Source organism: Theropithecus gelada, chromosome 4 (genome assembly GCF_003255815.1).
Source record: "Theropithecus gelada isolate Dixy chromosome 4, Tgel_1.0, whole genome shotgun sequence".
Taxonomy (NCBI): domain Eukaryota; kingdom Metazoa; phylum Chordata; class Mammalia; order Primates; family Cercopithecidae; genus Theropithecus; species Theropithecus gelada.
The window spans coordinates 34,111,899-34,128,115 of NC_037671.1; the positions used below are offsets into that span (position 1 = coordinate 34,111,899).

The window sequence follows — 16,217 nt, forward strand, 5'->3', positions numbered from 1 at the left end:
GCCATTCTCCTGCCTCAGCCTCCCGAGTAGCTGGGACTACAGGCGCCCGCCGCCTCGCCCGGCTAGTTTTTTGTATTTTTTAGTAGAGACGGGGTTTCACCGTGTTCGCCAGGATGGTCTCGATCTCCTGACCTCGTGATCCGCCCGTCTCGGCCTCCCAAAGTGCTGGGATTACAGGCTTGAGCCACCGCGCCCGGCCTACACTTTCTTTTTCTAAACCTCATTTTCTTCATCTTTAAAATGAAGGGTTCAGAGTCAATGAATTCCCAGGGCCCCTTCCCCTACGTGTCACTAGGGGCTCTTACCCAGTGGTTATATAATGGGAAGAAGGTACCACTGCCTGGCTGGGCCAGGAGACAGGAAGGGTGAGGTGAATGGCAAGCCAGCCACTCACCTGCAAGAAGTCAGTCATGCCCTGGAGAAAGGCAGGGACACCAGGCATCGCCACAGTGATAGTGGGAGAAGCCACACCAGGCCCTCCAGCCCCTGGTCCGGCAGGCCCTAGCAGGTTCCCCAGAAGCTGAGAGAACTGAAGATCAGCCGTGGAGGGTTGAGGGGTGGGTGGAGGCTGGGCAGGCCCCCCAGGGGCGGGGCCAGCTGTAGTAGCTGTGTTGGTGGTGCCAGCACTGGCAGAAGCAGTGGCAGGGGCTGGTGGTGGAGCCATTCCTGGAGTCCCCTGAGCTGTAAGAACCAAAAGAAAAAAGCTGGGCTGAGCATGGTGGCTCTCGGCTGTAATCCTAGCAACTCTGGGAGGCCAAGGCAGGAGAACTGCTTAAGCCCAGGAATCTAGGCCACGTAGCAAAACCCCATCTCTATCAAAAAACAAAAAAAGACAATTACTAGCCAGAAGCTAGTACTGCTAGCTACTCAGGAGGCTGAGGTGGGAGAACTATTTGAGCCCAGGAGTTCAAGGTTACAGTGAGCTATAACTCACTGGATTGCACCACTGCACTCCAGTCTGGGTGACAGAGCAGGACTCTGTCTTCTCAAAAAAAAATAAAAAAGCTGGCCAGGCACGCTGGCTCAAGCCTGTAATCCCAGCACCTTGGGAGGCCGAGGCAGGTGGATCATGAGGTCAAGAGATCGGGACCATCCTGGCCAACATGGTGAAACCCCGTTTCTACTAAAAATATAAAAAATTAGCTGGGTGTGGTGGCACGCACCTGTAGTCCCAGCTACTCAGGAGGCTGAGGCAGGAGAATCACTTGAACCCAGGAGGCAGAGCTTGCAGTGAGCCAAGATTGCACCACTGCACTCCAGCCTGGTGGACAGAGCGAGACTCCATCCCCCCCCCCGCAAAAAAGAAAAACATTGAAACCTAAAGACAAACAAGACACTATAGCAGCCCCATTCCAGGAAAGCAGGAACCAAGAAAATACAGAAAGAACTAGAAAGTGCCAATAAGCAGACTAGGAAAGGAATTTAAAGTCTGAGTGGGGAAGAATGAAAACTCACCCACAAGGACTGGCTGCATAAGAAGCTGCCCCACAAGGCCGCTCACCATCTGGGCCAACGAAGCATTGGTACCCAGCCCGGCGCCCTGCTGGATAGAGAGCAAGGAAGGACTTCAGACCTGCCCTTCCATGCACCACCACAGGAGTCTCTCCCTAGACTGTTACGCACTAGAACTCCCCAACCCTTGCTCACCAGTGTCCCAGAGACTGGGGGCCCTCCAGGATGAGAAGGCCGAGCCTGTGGAGGAGTGGGCCGGGCAATCACCACCCGGGTTGGAGCTGTTGGGAAGCCTGGTACCTGCTGTCCTGTGGGTGGCAGAAGAGAGAGACCGAACAGGGCTGAGGGCCAGGCCCTTGCCAGCCAGCTGCCACCACGGACTGTGCCCCACCTCCCAAGCCTCCCCTTCCAGGTCATTACCTGCGGCCGCGGAGGCAACAGCTGCCACCATGGCCTGATGAGTGATCTGGTGGGCGACGGCGTGCATGAACTCAGGGGGCAGGGAGGGCAGCTGGATGAGGGTGGAGCCTGGGGGGCGGGTCTGATGTAACCTTGAACCTGGACCCCTTCAACCCACCCACTCAGCCCTTCCCCTTCACTACCCAGAGCTCAGCCTGCCCTGATGCCCTCACTCTTACCCAGGGTTTGGCCATGACCAGGGGGCCCCAGGGGGCCAGTGGGAGCACTCGGAACACCACCAGGCTGTGTGCCAGAATCTGGGCAGGGAGACAGAGAGAGTAGCCCTGAGGTAGGTAGGGCCAAGGCCTAACTATATCCTCCTGAGATCAGGCATACTTCAGGCCCATAATCCCCCAATCAGAAAGCCTGCTTTTCCCTCCATCTAAACAGGGAGAAGGTGCTCCCTTCACCATGCAAACACATCTCCAAAAACAAAGCAACCCGTCCCCCACATCCATCTACTAAAGTTTCTGCTCTGGTCCCCAGGCTACCACCACCAGCATGGGCCTCTCCCTTCCCCACCCTGTTTCCTCACACCTCGACATGAACCTCCCTCAATATGCTGATTCTGCTCTTCTCGCCAGCAACTGATCCTAACTCACCTTGAATGTTCATGTGCATCATGACCACGGGTTCCACACTCTGGTGGGAAATCCGGATGACCCTCGGGTGGCTGGTGGCTGGCGGGGGAGCTGGACCTGGAGGGGGAGCCCCCTCAGCTGAGGACTCGACATTGGTAGAAGACGGAGCCGTGGACGAGGCCTGCCCAGGACCAGGGGGAGGTGCCTCCGCATTGGGAGTTGGGGGGGGCCGAGTCCCATTTCCTGTCATGGTCACAGTGGTTCCCACGTTGATCTGAAAAAGACAGATGGACAGGCAGAAGTGAGAAAAATACAGAAGCCTAACCAAGAAATCCTCATAATAAACCTCTGAAGTATCTCCAACCTCCATCACCATGTTTCCAAAGTCTCCTCCTTTCCTAACCTCCTTCAGGCCCAGTAGCTACCCTGGGTCACTCTATCAACACCCCTCACTCTCCCTCAGGCCAGACTCCCCCTAACCCACCTGTATGGGAATGGCTGCCTGCTGGAGCACCATGGGGGTGGTGTAGTGAGACATAGGCCGGACTACATGCAGGTGTCGTGGGGGCGCACAGGCCAGATTGCAGCGCAGGTCAGACAGTGCAACAAAGGTGTTGCCCAGCAGTCGCAGGCTCTCCCCCACCAAGTTGATCAACCGCTGATCCTCCTCCCGGCCCTCGTGCTGCACACCCCAGCCAAACACAAAAGGGCAGAAAATATCAAGCTGGAGCCCATCTCACTAATGAAAGCAATAATGCCTTCTAAGAATATCACGTCCTCCAAAACTTTCAGTTATATCCTTGTAAGTTTATATGCAGACCAAATCTTTGCAAATAAATTACATCTTATTCACATGAGAAACATCCTATTGAAACACTACAATGAATCAGTAAGTCATCATATACTGATTTCCTTTACTTTAAACTTTCTAAATTCATTCAAAGGCACAAAGGGTACAAGGACAGTGGTTACAGAAAAGATTATCACCTTCTCCGTAAGGGAGGAAAAAAATCACTTACAGGTTCAGAGGGAAATTGTTTTGTTGCAATGTGTGTGTGGTTTTGTTTGTTTTTTGAGACAGAGTCTCGCTCTGTCACCCAGGCTAGAGTGCAGTAATGAAATCTTGGCACACTGCAACCTCCTCTTCCCGAGTTCAAGCAATTCTCCTGTCTCAGCCTCCTGAATAGCTGGGATTACAGGTGTGCACCACTATGTCCAGCTAATTTTTATACTTTCAGTAGAGATGGGGTTTCACCATGTTGGCCAAGCTGGTCTCACACTCCCGACCTCAGGTGATCCGCCCACCTTGGCCCCCCAGAGTGCTGGAATTACAGGCATGAGCCACTGCACCCGGCCCTGTTGCAATGTTTTTCGAGGGAGGGAAAGAGTTATCTGTATTTCAGCCTGTTCTGTTTTAGGAGTACTGGGGCTAAGGAGAAAGGGCAGGGCCATCAAAGGGCTCACATTGTTATTATAGTCCGTGGTGGCAGCAGCACCCAGAACCTCGTAGTAGCGCTGCAGGAAGGGCTGGAGGCGACTCTCCAGCCGCTGTAGCTCTTGGAGCACCTCCACATACTCCGCAGGGGAAGGATGGCTGTGGACAAACCCAAGGGGCAGTGAGTCAAAACTTTCCTCAGATTCCCAACCTCACAGTCAACAGGGACCACATGTGCCCTCCTTCTCCCTGGTCTCCCAGAGCCCTGGCCCAATCCTTCTCTGGACCAGCAGAGCTTCTATTTTCAACCTCCACCTCCTGGGTTCAAACGATTCTCCTGCCTCTGCCTCCCAAGTAGCTGGGATTAAGTCGCCTACCACCACACCCAGTTAATTTTTGTATTTTTTAGTAGAGACGGGGTTTCACCATGTTGGCCAGGCTGGTCTTGAACTCCTGACCTCAGGTGATCTACCCGCCTCGGTCTCCCAAAGTGCTGGGATTACAGGCGTGAGCCACTGTGCCCGGCCAAAGCTTCTATTCTTTACTCCCACCCATGAGAGGATGGGGAGAAGAAAATGAACTTCTCCCACCCTCTCCACCACAATCCTGCCCCTACAATGGTGAGAGACTAATTCTAAGAAAAAGAGCAAGCCTACGTGAACTCAGAGAAGATAATGCTCATCAGGCTCAGGAGATACTATTTGGATTTTCTTGCCGTAGGGAGAGCAGTTCTTCTCGGCTGCCTGTCCTAGCGTCATTTACCTATACCAAGAGAGCCCCTCCTCGCCCCTCAATGGTAACCTTCAACTAAGACCTCCAAGTAATCCTTTCCCTCCCTTGCCATGGTTCATTTTCTTCTCCCCATACTTCACTTAGGATTTCCCACCCCCTAAAGATTCCCTCCATCTCTCACTTGGGTGCGTTTGTTTCCGGGGCAGGTGTTGGGCCCGCTGGGGCTGGACCAGGAGTGAGCTCCGGGTTCTGGGCTGGGGCACGCTCCTCCACTTCTTCTGCCTCCATGGGCTCCCGAGGAGGTGCTTCACTTTCAACTGGTTCTGATGTTTGAGAGCTCAAGGCTACTGGCTCCTGGGTCACAGCTGGTGGCTGCGGGGGTGGCTGACTGTGCTGCGGTTGGGGTCCTCCTCGACACTGAAGGTAGGGGAGAGTCAGAATACCAAAAGCAGGATAAGACTGCTGCAGAAGATTACTCTGCAGGAGACTGGACAGAGAAAGTATCCTAACTAGACTCCCTGAAGGCATGGCTCTGCAATTGTATCTCTAACTCTCTAGCAACTAGCATAAGACTGACACAAATTAGATGCATAATAAGCATCTGTAATTTTTTTTTTGAGACAGTCTCTCACTCTGTTGCCCAGGCTGGAGTGTAGTAGCGCAATCTCAGCTCACTGCAACCTCCGCCTCCCAGGTTCAAGCGATTCTCTTGCCTCAGCCTTCCAAGTAGCCAGGACTACAGGTGTGTGCCACCACGCTCAGCTAATTTCTGTACTTTTAGTAGAGACAGGGTTTCACCATGTTGGCCAGGCTGGTCTCGAACTCCTGACCACAGGTTATCCCCCTGCCATGGCCACCCAAAGTGCTGGGATTACAGGCAGGAGCCACCATGCCTGGCCACAGCATCTGTAATATTTGTAAATAACTTTCTAACAAAGAGTAGAGACTGTGGTTTCCTGTCCTCCATAAGTTGGTTTCCCAGCCTCCACAAGTTAAGAATGTGGAATCCTTTAACTGAAAAGAGATGCCATGAGACAAGTCGGAAACAAACTCCCCGGACACCAGGCAGGTATGGCAGAGGACTGGCAGAAATGAGAGCGCCTCACAAAGATACTTCTTCTGCCCAGAATAATGAATACTGCAGAGAAGACTACATTATGAGGGCCAAACCCTGTGGATGTGGCCAGTCAAGCCCCAACCCCCAGGATGAGAGAAAACGGAGAGGGAGGGTGGGGAGAGACCCTAGCCAACCTTGCCCACTTACCTCCATCCGGGATAGTAAGGTCTGTATATCCCTGATCATGTGTTGAGCCATCACCAGCCGTACCCGGGGCTCACTCTACAACGAGAGAAGGTTGATCAGGGTAGGTTACAGATGAAGCCATGAGTTCTACCACCTACTAAATCAGGTCCCAGCCATCTCTCAGTCAGGTCCAACCCACCTCCCAGCCTCCTTCTCCCAGATCCCCTTCCCTGACCCTCGGAGGCCCCTCAATACCTGAATCGGGGCCTGTTCCATGTTGATGTGAACATCCACAGCAGAGCCGTCACTCTGGGGAAAGGGTAAGGGAAGTTGTTCTGGGAGAAGCCAACACTAAGGCCTCCACACCTCCAATTCATTCCCTGGAGCCCCGCCCTCTTTTCTCCTTAAAGACTGAGACCAATAGCACACCACAGCGCCCCCTGAACCCAATCTAAAGATGGAAGCATCTATCTTATTCCCTGTTGCTACCACAACCAAAGCTATCCACAAAACCCCTCCCCTGTGGAACATAAGCTTACAGGAAGATTGAAGGTTCCAACCATGACATAGCTGTTGGCATTCCGGTCATGAACAGAGGCCCCAGGCCCCCGAGTACCAGGCGAGGGTCCCCCACCATGAGTGGCTGAGGCAGACCCCATCCCAGAAGATGCCCCAGAAGGGAGCTGAGTCTGAGGAGGAGCCCGTTCCACCAGGTGGATAACCTTTCCCCCAACATCTGCAGAAAAATAGACACACACCGAAACATAGTATGAACAGGTAAACCCATGGTCTCAGTTCATCCCTCCAGACAGCAGCCCCAACCTCTGAACTGCCTCCCCAGTCCCCTTACTGTATTCCTGGAGCTTCTTATCATCTTGCAGAACTCGTCCCTGGTAAATGAGCCGTTGTTTTTCAGACGGGATGCTGACAGAGGCAGCAATGTGCTCCTTAAACTCTTTTACATTCATCTGAAAGGAAGAGGAGGCATGCACAGGAATGGAAAGAATGGAAGAAAAAGGAAGAACGCAGATAGACAACCAACTTGTGGAGGTGAGATGTAAAAACTACCCCAGAATCACTACCCACTAGTCTTGACTGTGAGATAATTACTGTGCAAACCCTTAAACTAAAGTAACAGCTGTCAAAATACAGACAATACACTTGGCTGGGCACGGTGGCTCACGTCTGTAATCCCAACACTTTGGGAGGCCAAGGCAGGCAGATCTCGTGAGGTCAGGAGTGTGAGACCAACCTGGCCAACACGGTGAAATCCCTTTTCTACTAAAAAATCCAAAAAAATTAGCCAGGCGTGGTGGTGGGTGCCTGTAATCCCAGCTACTAGGGAGGCTGAGGCAAGAGAATCACTTGAACTCAGGAGGCGGAGGTTGCAGTAAGCCAAGATCGCATCACTGCACTCTAGCCTGGGGGACAGAGAGGGACTCCATCTCAAAAAATTAAATAAATAAACTAAATGAAGCTCAGGTTATAGATCCAGGAAAAATAACACGGATGAAAAACAAAAAAACCACCTGGACATTATATTCTCTGTCTGGCTCCCATGGGAATTCCCAAGAGAATATGTGTCTAGAAACATCAGTGACCCCTTTCCAAACACAAAATGATACAAGTTTATTTACCAGACTCTCCTGTGATTTCCAAGATTAAAAAATGGCAAAGAAGATGGGGTCTGGAATCAGGTGAATGAAGAAAGACTAAGAAGATAAAAAAGTAGCAAAAAAGGTCCCGGCACAGTGGCTCACACCTGTAATCCCAGCACTTTGGGAGGCTGAGGCAGGTGAATCACCTGAGGTCAGGAGTTCGAGACCAGCCTAGCCAACATGGTAAAACCCTGTCTCTACCAAAAATACAAAAATTAGCCGGGCGCAGTGGTGGACATCTGTAATCCCAGATACTTGGAAGGCTGAGGCAGGAGAATCGCTTGAACCCAGGAAACAGAGGTTGCAGTGAGCTGAGATTGCACCCCAGCCCTCCATCCTGGGCAACAAGAGCAAAATTCCACCTCAAAAAAAAAAAAAAAAAAAAAAAGTGGCAAAAAGAGAAATATTTTTCCTAACTAGAAACTGACTCTTGGGAAGTACCAGAATGTTTATACACAACTAATCACAAGTCTATACATAGCTTTCTTATATCCAGGTAATATTATGTGTTAGAAAACCATGGACCACCCCACATGCAATTTGTCTCCAAGTATTACAGAAATAAAGACATAGATAGCTAGGGCCGGGAGCGGTGGCTCATGCCTATAATCCCAGCACTTTGGGAGGCCGAGGCAGGCAGATTACCTGAGGTCAGGAGTTTGAGACCAGCCTGACCAACTTGGAGAAACCCCATCTCCACTAAAAATACAAAATTAGCCGGACATGGTGGCACATGCCTGTAATCCCAGTTACTAGGGAGGCTGAGGCAGGAGAATCACTTGAACCTGGGAAGCGGAGGTTGCGGTGGGCTGAGATTGTGCTATTGCACTCCAGCCGGGGCAACAAGAGCGAAACTCCCTCTCAGGAAAAAAAAAAAAAAAAAAAAAAAAGACATAGATAACTGTGTCCAAGGCTTTAAGCTCAAGAGACTCAAGATGTGACACCAAAATTAGTAATTTCACTCAACAGTCTATCAAGGACCTATCTCCAGTATGGGTTCTGATTTCTACCCTTCAAAAACACAGCATAAACCTGACTGCTTTCTATCAATAACACACACTTGCTTAGGGTCCCTGTGCTGTTTCCCTTCCCAAAGGCCAGAGCCATGTCTGTCCCTGTGGGCTGGGGTCCACCCGTGATGACGACCCACATCTTCCTTCCTCTGTATTTCCCTCTGCATTAAGTTCTATCTATGTGGAGGACAGAACAAAATCAGCCTCACTCACAAAACATCAAAAAACGTTCGACTGGAATACGAAGGGATCAATAAAAAGAAAATCTGAGGCCAGGTATGGTGGCTCATGCCTGTAATCCCAGCACTCTGGGAGGCACAGGAGGGCAGATCACCTGAGGTAGGGAGTTTGAGACCAGCCTGGCCAACATGGTGAAACCCCGTCTCTACTAAAAATACAAAAATTAGCTGGGTATAGTGGCACACACCTGTAATCCCAGCTACTCAGGAGGCTGAGGTAGGAGAATCACTTGAACATAGGAGGTGGAAGTTGCAGTGAGCCAAGATCGCGCCACTGCACTCCAGCCTGGAAGACAGAGTGAGACTCCATCTCAAAAAAAAAAAGAAAGAAAAGAAAAGAAAAGAAAGAAAATCTTATCACCAAAAATCAGGCTCATCTCTCAGACTAAGAAGCCTAGACGAGGAAAAAAAGCTAAAGGTGTCTTCCAGAACTACTGAGGCGTCTCACCTGGGCCCCCACAATAAAGGTCCGAGTTTGAGAGTCCAGCGTCTTCACCAGCACCTCCAAGCTGTCAGGCTCCTCCACAGAGGTACTGGTACTATCATTAGGCTCCATGGCCGACAGGTCTCTAAAGAAGAACGAAGGAAGGGAGGCCCGCTGTTGCCCAGCAGAGTGTACCCGGAAGACTCCCTAGCGTTAATCCCTGCCCCAATACCTAAAAAGTTTCTCCTACACAAACACACACATTCACACCTGTCCCCATCCCCCCTCTGATTCTGGGGCGCAGGGAGAGAAACACAAAAGGGCAGGAGATCGACGGCATAGGGAGCTGGAGGACGAGAGGTGGGAGGGGCTCCATGATGCCAATCACAATAAGCGTGCAGCCAGTCAGATTAGGAAGGAAGCACGAGACCAGCGACTAGTGTCATCACCGGTCACGGCAGGACAAGCACCCCAGAGGTCGGAAAATCCTGGGACTACGCGAAAGCGGTGGTCGCGCCACACTCTGCGGGGAAAGTGGTTTCGCGCACGCGCGCCACGCCCATCGAACCCTCCTAACTCTCTAGACCCGAAACGGCACTCACGGGGCCACCGACCTGCTAGCTGACTGCCCGCGCCTCCTGCCTTCCCACGGTGTTCCAGCAGAACAGCACAACTAACCCACAGCCAAATACAAACACACAAACACACACACACCCCCACTACCCCGCGGCTCCGCCCCCGACTTCCCCACGGACCGTCACTTCCGGTCTCCCCCAAACCTGCCACCGACGGCCACTTCCGTTTCCCCGATAGTATTTGGGGATCTCGAGGCGATACTTCCGGCTCCCCCCAGGTCCCCAAGCTTTACTTTTGTGGGGCACGACGAGAAAGTCCGCAGCCCCAAACAGTGAGTTTCTGAGGGCGAGTCGGGCCGGGGCCGGCCTAGGTGGGAGGGAGCCGAGCACCCAGAGGAGCCGCCGCCGCCGTCGCCCGGGGGACCGTACTACGCCTGCGTGTGTCGCACTACGCATGCGTAGACACTTAAGCATCGCCCTCCCCCCCGCCCCCACAACCCCCTCGGCGGCGTTCACGTCTGTGCGCGCGCTTGAGCGCTAGAAGATTGAGGTGGCTACCGTAAATGCCTGAAAAACAATCACCAACTGGGACTCTACCACTGCTTCGAGAGGGGCTATGGACGGTCGTATGGACCTTGGACTTTGGAGATGGGGGATTATGCCACATTAATCTATGTTTAAATCTTGGCAGGCTGAGAATTTCAGGCGGCACTGTCCTAGCTAGCTAAAACTCTTCTCCACCTTTTCGCCCTCGCTGCGCCCTTTCTTCTGTGCCTCCGGAAGTTACTCTTACAGTAGGCGTTTGGGGGCGGCACGGGGCGATTTTGTTGTTGGTTGTTTGGTTGGGCTAGATTTCAGTTCCGCCGGGTGGGCGTTTTGCGGGCTGTGGGCGTCACATTCGTCACCGGCGGTGTGTGGCCAAGGGGACATGACACGTTTTAGGAAAACTAAGCGTGCTACTACATTGCAGGATTTTTGTCAAGAAAAGAGGCGCCTCCGAGTTTGAGAATTGGGAGCAGATGGAGTTGGAGTGGACAGAAAGACAAGACCCTGATCGTGGAGAATTTAAAGGCCGGCCAGCGTGCTTCCGAAGGCCGGGGGTGGAGGCATTACCGCCTCTCCGTGCCCTCTTAACCTGCCCTGGGACAAGGGCCTCGACCCTGCGAAACTTCGAGTCCTCCCGAAAGACACATCGCTGCTGGGGTGCCCAACCTTTCTGGGATTCGTAGTTTATACCCAGGTCCTGGTTATGTTTTAGTTAAGAGTTCTAATAAGCATCTGTTTAATGAGCACTTGTGCCAGCCGATATACTACGGGTTTTGTCGGGGGGTTTTGTTTTGTTTTGTTTTTTTTGAGACGGAGTCTCGCTCTGTCGCCCAGGCTGGATGCAGTGGCGCGATCTCGGCAACCTCCGCCTCCCGGGTTCACGCCATTCTCCTGCCTCAGCCTCCCGAGTAGCTGGGACTACAGGCGCCCGCCACCACGCCCGGCTAATTTTTTGTATTTTTAGTAGAGACGGGATTTCACCGTGTTAGCCAGGATGGTTTCGATCTCCTGACCTCGTGATCCGCCCGCCTCGGCCTTCCAAAACGCTGAGATTACAGGGGCAGGCCTTGTGTATTATTTTAAAAAGCCTTTTAACATAAGCCTTTAACATTTTCTAGGTGAGTACACTAAGACGAACATGAATGTCAGAATTGACAAATCGAGGCCAACAGGACTCCAGATCGAGCACTTGTACTTTACTGCCCCAATAAAAAAGTGTTACATTTTAGTTTTTTTATGTATTTTTTTGAGAGAGGGTTTGGCTTTGTCGCCCAGGCTGGAGTACACTAGCTCAATCACAACTCACGGCAGCCTCTGCCTCCCGAGCCCAACCGATCCTCCCACCTCAGCCTCCCAAGTAGTAGGGACCACAGATGCGCACCACCACACTTAGCTAATTTTATTTTTATAGAGATGAGGTCTTGCTATGTTGCCCAACCTGGTCTTTAACACTTGGCCTCAAGCAATTCTGCCACCTTGGCCTCCCACAGTGCTGGGATTACAGGTGTGAGCTACTGTGCCTAACCACATTTTAGCTTTTTATTACAAAAATTTTCAGCCGGGTGTAGTGACTCACACTTGGGAGGCTGAGGCGGGTGGATCATGAGGTCAGAAGTTCAAGACCAGCCTGGCCAAGATGGTGAAACCCCGTCTCTACTAAAAATACAAAAATTAGCCTGGTGTGGTGGCGAGCGCCTGTAATCCCAGCTGCTCGGGAGGCTGAGGCAGAGAATTGCTTTGAACCTGGGAGGTGGAGGTTGCAGTGAGCCGAGATCACGCCACTGCACTCCAGTCTGGGCAACAGAGCAAGACTCTGTCTCAAAAAAAAAAAAAAAAAAAAAAAATTCAAACATTACACCAAAATAAAATAGTATAATGAACTCTAATACACCAGTCACCCAAATTTTGTTTGTTTTTTAACTAAATCGCAAGCCTCACCCCTCGGCATATTTTTTGTGGCAGTCCATGGGATATAAATTTATCAAGCTAGGTGTGGTGGCTCATGTCTGTAATCCCAACACTTTAGGAGGCCGAGGCGGGCCGATTGCCTGAGCTCAGGAATTTAATACCAGCCTGAGCAACGTGGTGAAACTCTGTCTTTACGAAAAATTAGCTAGGCGTGATGTCGTATGCCTGTAGCTCCTACTGGGGAATCATCTGAGCCCGGGAAGTCAAGGTCACGGTGAGCCGTGATCGTGCCTGGGTGACAGAGTGAGACCCTGTCTTAAAAATAAATAAGTAAATAAATAATCTGTTGAGGAAGCTCCACCTCTCACAGCATTAACTGCTCTAGTCACTTGGTGCTATTCAATGACAGCCTATTTGGCAATTCTTACTGCCTATTATTTGAGAACTTATTACCCATCAGAAACTAAGAGTTTTGCAAACATTACTATTAATTATAGCAAATATATACTTTGGACTTACCATGTGCAGGTCTTTGCTAAGGGCTTTATGTGCATTATTTCATTTAATCCTATAAGATTGATGATTTGCCAATTTTACAGACGAAAAAACAGACATAGTAGTTAGGGGTTGGTGGTGTTTTGTTTGTTTGTTTGGAGACAGAGTCTCACTCTGTCGCCCAAGCTGGGGTGCAGTGGCACAATCAGGACTAATTGCAGCCTCGACATCCCAGGCTCAAGCAGTCCTCCCACCTCAGCCTCCCTAGTAGCTGGGACTACAGGCATGTACCACCACATGCGGTTAATTTTTGTATTTTTTGTAGAGACAGAGTTTTGCCACGTAGCCCAGGCTGGTTTTGAACTCCTGGGCTCAAGCCATCTGCACACCGTGGCCTCTGAAAGTGCTGAGATAACAGGCATGAGTTACCATGCCCCGCCTGTAGTTAGGGTTTGGACACATTCTGCCTGACACCAACATCTATCCTCTTTTAACAGATTACGTAGCCTCTTTGTAGTAATGAATGTTGAGTGAATGTGTCAGTGAACATTGCCAGGGTATACATATTTTTCTAATTATAAACTGAAGAGAGCAATCCACCGTGCCCCAGCACCTGCATCATACACCTGCATCATAGCTGCTCTAAAGCACTTACCGAGTTGTATTGCAATGGTTTGTCTACACAGTTAGTTTTCCCTAGAACGACTTATTCAAGGCCAGGGGCTATGTCTTACTCATTTTTTTCATGTCCCCAGGGATTAGCTAGTTCTTGGGAAACAACGGGGACTCAAAATAGTTTGCCAAGTGAATGATTGAGAGGTCCAATCAAGCTACTACTTCCCTTCAGTGCTGCACAGTGCAGCAAATAACCAGCTCAGATATGGGTTCAAAGACCACAGGTTTCTCCTTGGACAGCTCAGCTCTCCTCATAACTCCATAGTATGGAGTGGTTGCATCCGGAAGAGGGGGAGGAAGTTCCAAATACTAAATAATCCAGGTTTGGGTTGGAAAACAAGGTTGAAGTTACTCATTAGCAGGTGAAAGGGTCAAGGGTCGAATGCAAGGGAGCTGAAAGCAGAGTGGACTGAGCAGCCAGTAGGGGAGAGCAGTTAAGGCACACACAGCACCAGCTCCCTCCTGCCTGAAGATGTTCCACCAAATTTGGGCAGCTCTGCTCTACCTCTATGGTGTTATCCTTAACCCCATCTACCAGTGCCCTGAGCACAGTCAACTGACAACTCTGGGCGTGGATGGGAAGGAGGTATGGACTGAGATTGGGGAAGCCTATGGTGGAGGCTCTGAGGGACTCGGGTGGATGGCCTAGAATGACTGGAGACTGTCTTGGGAAAGGAAGGGAGGAATGGGGTGTGAGTGTTGTGATAATGAAAGCAAGAAGAAAAATATCAGTACTGTGGCCATCAATGCAAAGGCATGGCAGAATTAGGGGGTGGGGTGATTACCCAGGTTGATTGGAGAGGGACAAAGAGGAAAAGTCATTTAATGACTCTTTGTCATGGATCCAATCCCAAGTTGGAAAGAGGAAGGCAGCCAACACCTCTACCCCTAAGTCTTGCTGTCCTGACTGATAAAGAGGTTGGACCTATCCTGTGCTGGCATCCACCCTCTTTTGCTCCCTTCATTGTCTCTCCAGTTCCCAGAGGTCCACCTGGGCCAGTGGTACTTTATCGCAGGGGCAGCTCCCACCAAGGAGGAGTTGGCAACTTTTGACCCTGTGGACAACATTGTTTTCAACATGGCTGCTGGCTCTGCCCCGATGCAGCTCAACCTTCGTGCCACCATCCGCACGTGAGTGGTGAGGAGGCAGAAGCATCACTAGGTTCAGTCTCTGCCCAAAGTGTGAGACTCCACCCACCAAGAGCTGGCCTCTTAGCTGATATATCTATGCTTGGCCCACAGAATTCAATGGCTGTATTAATTGCCCTCTGGAGAGAGATGTGCCTAACCAATGCTTGGTTGCTTGAAACCCAAGGAGAGCTGGGCTTCAATAAGGAGTACAATTGAGTAAATAGAAGTTGGGACAGGCTAGGCGTGGTGGCTCACACCTGTAATCCCAGCACTTTGGGAGGCTGAGGCGGGCGGATCACGAGGTCGGGAGATCGAGACCATCCTGGCTAACACGGTGAAACCCCGTCTCTACTAAAAATACAAAAAATTAGTTGGGCATGGTGGCGGGCGCCTGTAGTCCCAGCTACTTGGGAGGCTGAGGCAGGAGAATGGTGTGAACCCGGGAGGCAGAGCTTGCAGTGAGCCAAGATCATGCCACTGCACTCCATCCTGGGCTACAGAGCGACACCCAGTCTCAAAAAAAAAAAAAAAAACCAGAGCTGGGACACTGTGGTTGGGGTGATGCTCATTCTTTCCTCCTTGCCACCACCACCTCTGCAGAAAAGATGGGCTCTGTGTGCCCCGGAAATGGATCTACCACCTGACTGAAGGGAGCACAGATCTCAGAACTGAAGGTTGGTTCTTCCCAGCCCTCACCCTCCCCAAGTCCCTTGAAGCTTGGTTCTGCATCTGTGTTCTCACACTTCTCCCACCTACCTTGACAGGCCGCCCTGACATGAAGACTGAGCTCTTTTCCAGCTCATGCCCAGGTGGAATCATGCTGAATGAGACAGGCCAGGGTTACCAGCGCTTTCTCCTCTACAGTGAGTAGGGATATAAGGCAGGAAGGGTTGGAGGGAAACAAGGGAGGGCAAGAGAACTCCTCACTCTGGATCCTATGACATCCTCCCAGGAAGAGCTAGGTGCTTCCAGGGGTTTTGACTGGCCTGGCCCCACCTTGCCCTTCCAGATCGCTCACCACATCCTCCCGAAAAGTGTGTGGAGGAATTCAAGTCCCTGACTTCCTGCCTGGATTCCAAAGCCTTCTTACCGACTCCTAGGAATCAAGGTAAGGTGTTAAAGTTTCACAAAACAGGATTAGGACTCACCAAGTCTTCTGGGGTTACAGGGTGAAAGAGGCTCGTGTGATGTCACCAGAGGGATGTGGCTAAGAGCTGTCATGTCACCTGAGGGAGGCAGGATGGGTTCTGGGCTACTCAAGAGAGGTTTCAGAGTTTGCACTGGATAAAGGGGGCAGAGGGTCATACGTGGAGGGAAAAGGCCCTTAGAGACTCCCCTTTGACACAGGGAATGAAAGAACACATTCTCCGCCACCCCATTACTATCAACTTTGCTTTTCTCCCTGGACTTCCTTTCTGTCCTCTTTTTTTTCCCTTCTCCCATCACAGAGGCCTGTGAGCTGCCCAGTAACTGACCTGTAACTTCGTCTAAGTCCCCAGATGGTACAATGGGAGCTGAGTTGTTGAAGGGAGAAGCTGGAGACTTCCAACTCCCATTCAAGATAATAAAGATGATTTTTCAATCCTCATCTCATTCTGGGGTTTGTCTCCAGACATCATTCCCACTCCTCCCATTTCAACACTCCCCCTGG

The 16,217-nt window shown here is 51.1% G+C and overlaps 2 protein-coding genes across 19 annotated transcripts in view; one reads left to right on the plus strand and one right to left on the minus strand.

Moving 5' to 3' along the window:
* BAG6 (BCL2 associated athanogene 6) overlaps positions 1–11,020 on the minus strand; it is a 15,378-nt gene extending 4,358 nt beyond the window's left edge. For 2 of the 16 annotated variants that reach the window (XM_025381837.1, XM_025381843.1), the window contains exons 1-15: positions 10,016–10,294; positions 9,261–9,381; positions 6,753–6,870; positions 6,442–6,638; positions 6,158–6,211; positions 5,924–5,998; positions 4,841–5,076; positions 3,957–4,086; positions 2,977–3,174; positions 2,514–2,766; positions 2,091–2,168; positions 1,873–1,980; positions 1,648–1,760; positions 1,456–1,543; positions 395–681 (exon numbers count right to left, since the gene is read on the minus strand). In XM_025381837.1, the coding sequence (XP_025237622.1) occupies positions 395–681; positions 1,456–1,543; positions 1,648–1,760; positions 1,873–1,980; positions 2,091–2,168; positions 2,514–2,766; positions 2,977–3,174; positions 3,957–4,086; positions 4,841–5,076; positions 5,924–5,998; positions 6,158–6,211; positions 6,442–6,638; positions 6,753–6,870; positions 9,261–9,368 (2,043 nt within the window). In that variant the 5' untranslated portion in view covers positions 9,369–9,381; positions 10,016–10,294. Of the gene's footprint in view, positions 1–394; positions 682–1,455; positions 1,544–1,647; positions 1,761–1,872; positions 1,981–2,090; positions 2,169–2,513; positions 2,767–2,976; positions 3,175–3,956; positions 4,087–4,840; positions 5,077–5,923; positions 5,999–6,157; positions 6,212–6,441; positions 6,639–6,752; positions 6,871–9,260; positions 9,382–9,850 lie in introns of all 16 variants that reach the window. The other 14 variants (XM_025381846.1, XM_025381842.1, XM_025381845.1 and 11 more) reach the window with 12 other exon arrangements.
* Positions 10,008–16,154, plus strand: APOM (apolipoprotein M). Of its 3 annotated transcripts, none has more exons than XM_025381862.1 (6): positions 10,008–10,143; positions 14,412–14,566; positions 15,167–15,240; positions 15,331–15,429; positions 15,576–15,674; positions 16,015–16,154. In XM_025381862.1, exons 2-6 carry the CDS (start codon positions 14,514–14,516, stop codon positions 16,038–16,040), a joined length of 351 nt encoding a protein of 116 aa, XP_025237647.1. In that variant the 5' UTR covers positions 10,008–10,143; positions 14,412–14,513; the 3' UTR covers positions 16,041–16,154. The 3 variants fall into 3 exon arrangements, with proteins under 3 accessions (XP_025237647.1, XP_025237646.1, XP_025237645.1); XM_025381861.1 differs by lacking the exon at positions 10,008–10,143 and adding an exon at positions 13,442–14,021; XM_025381860.1 differs by lacking the exon at positions 10,008–10,143 and adding an exon at positions 13,442–14,021 and having other exon boundaries at positions 15,576–15,679; positions 16,017–16,066.
* Positions 16,155–16,217: the final 63 nt, after the last annotated feature.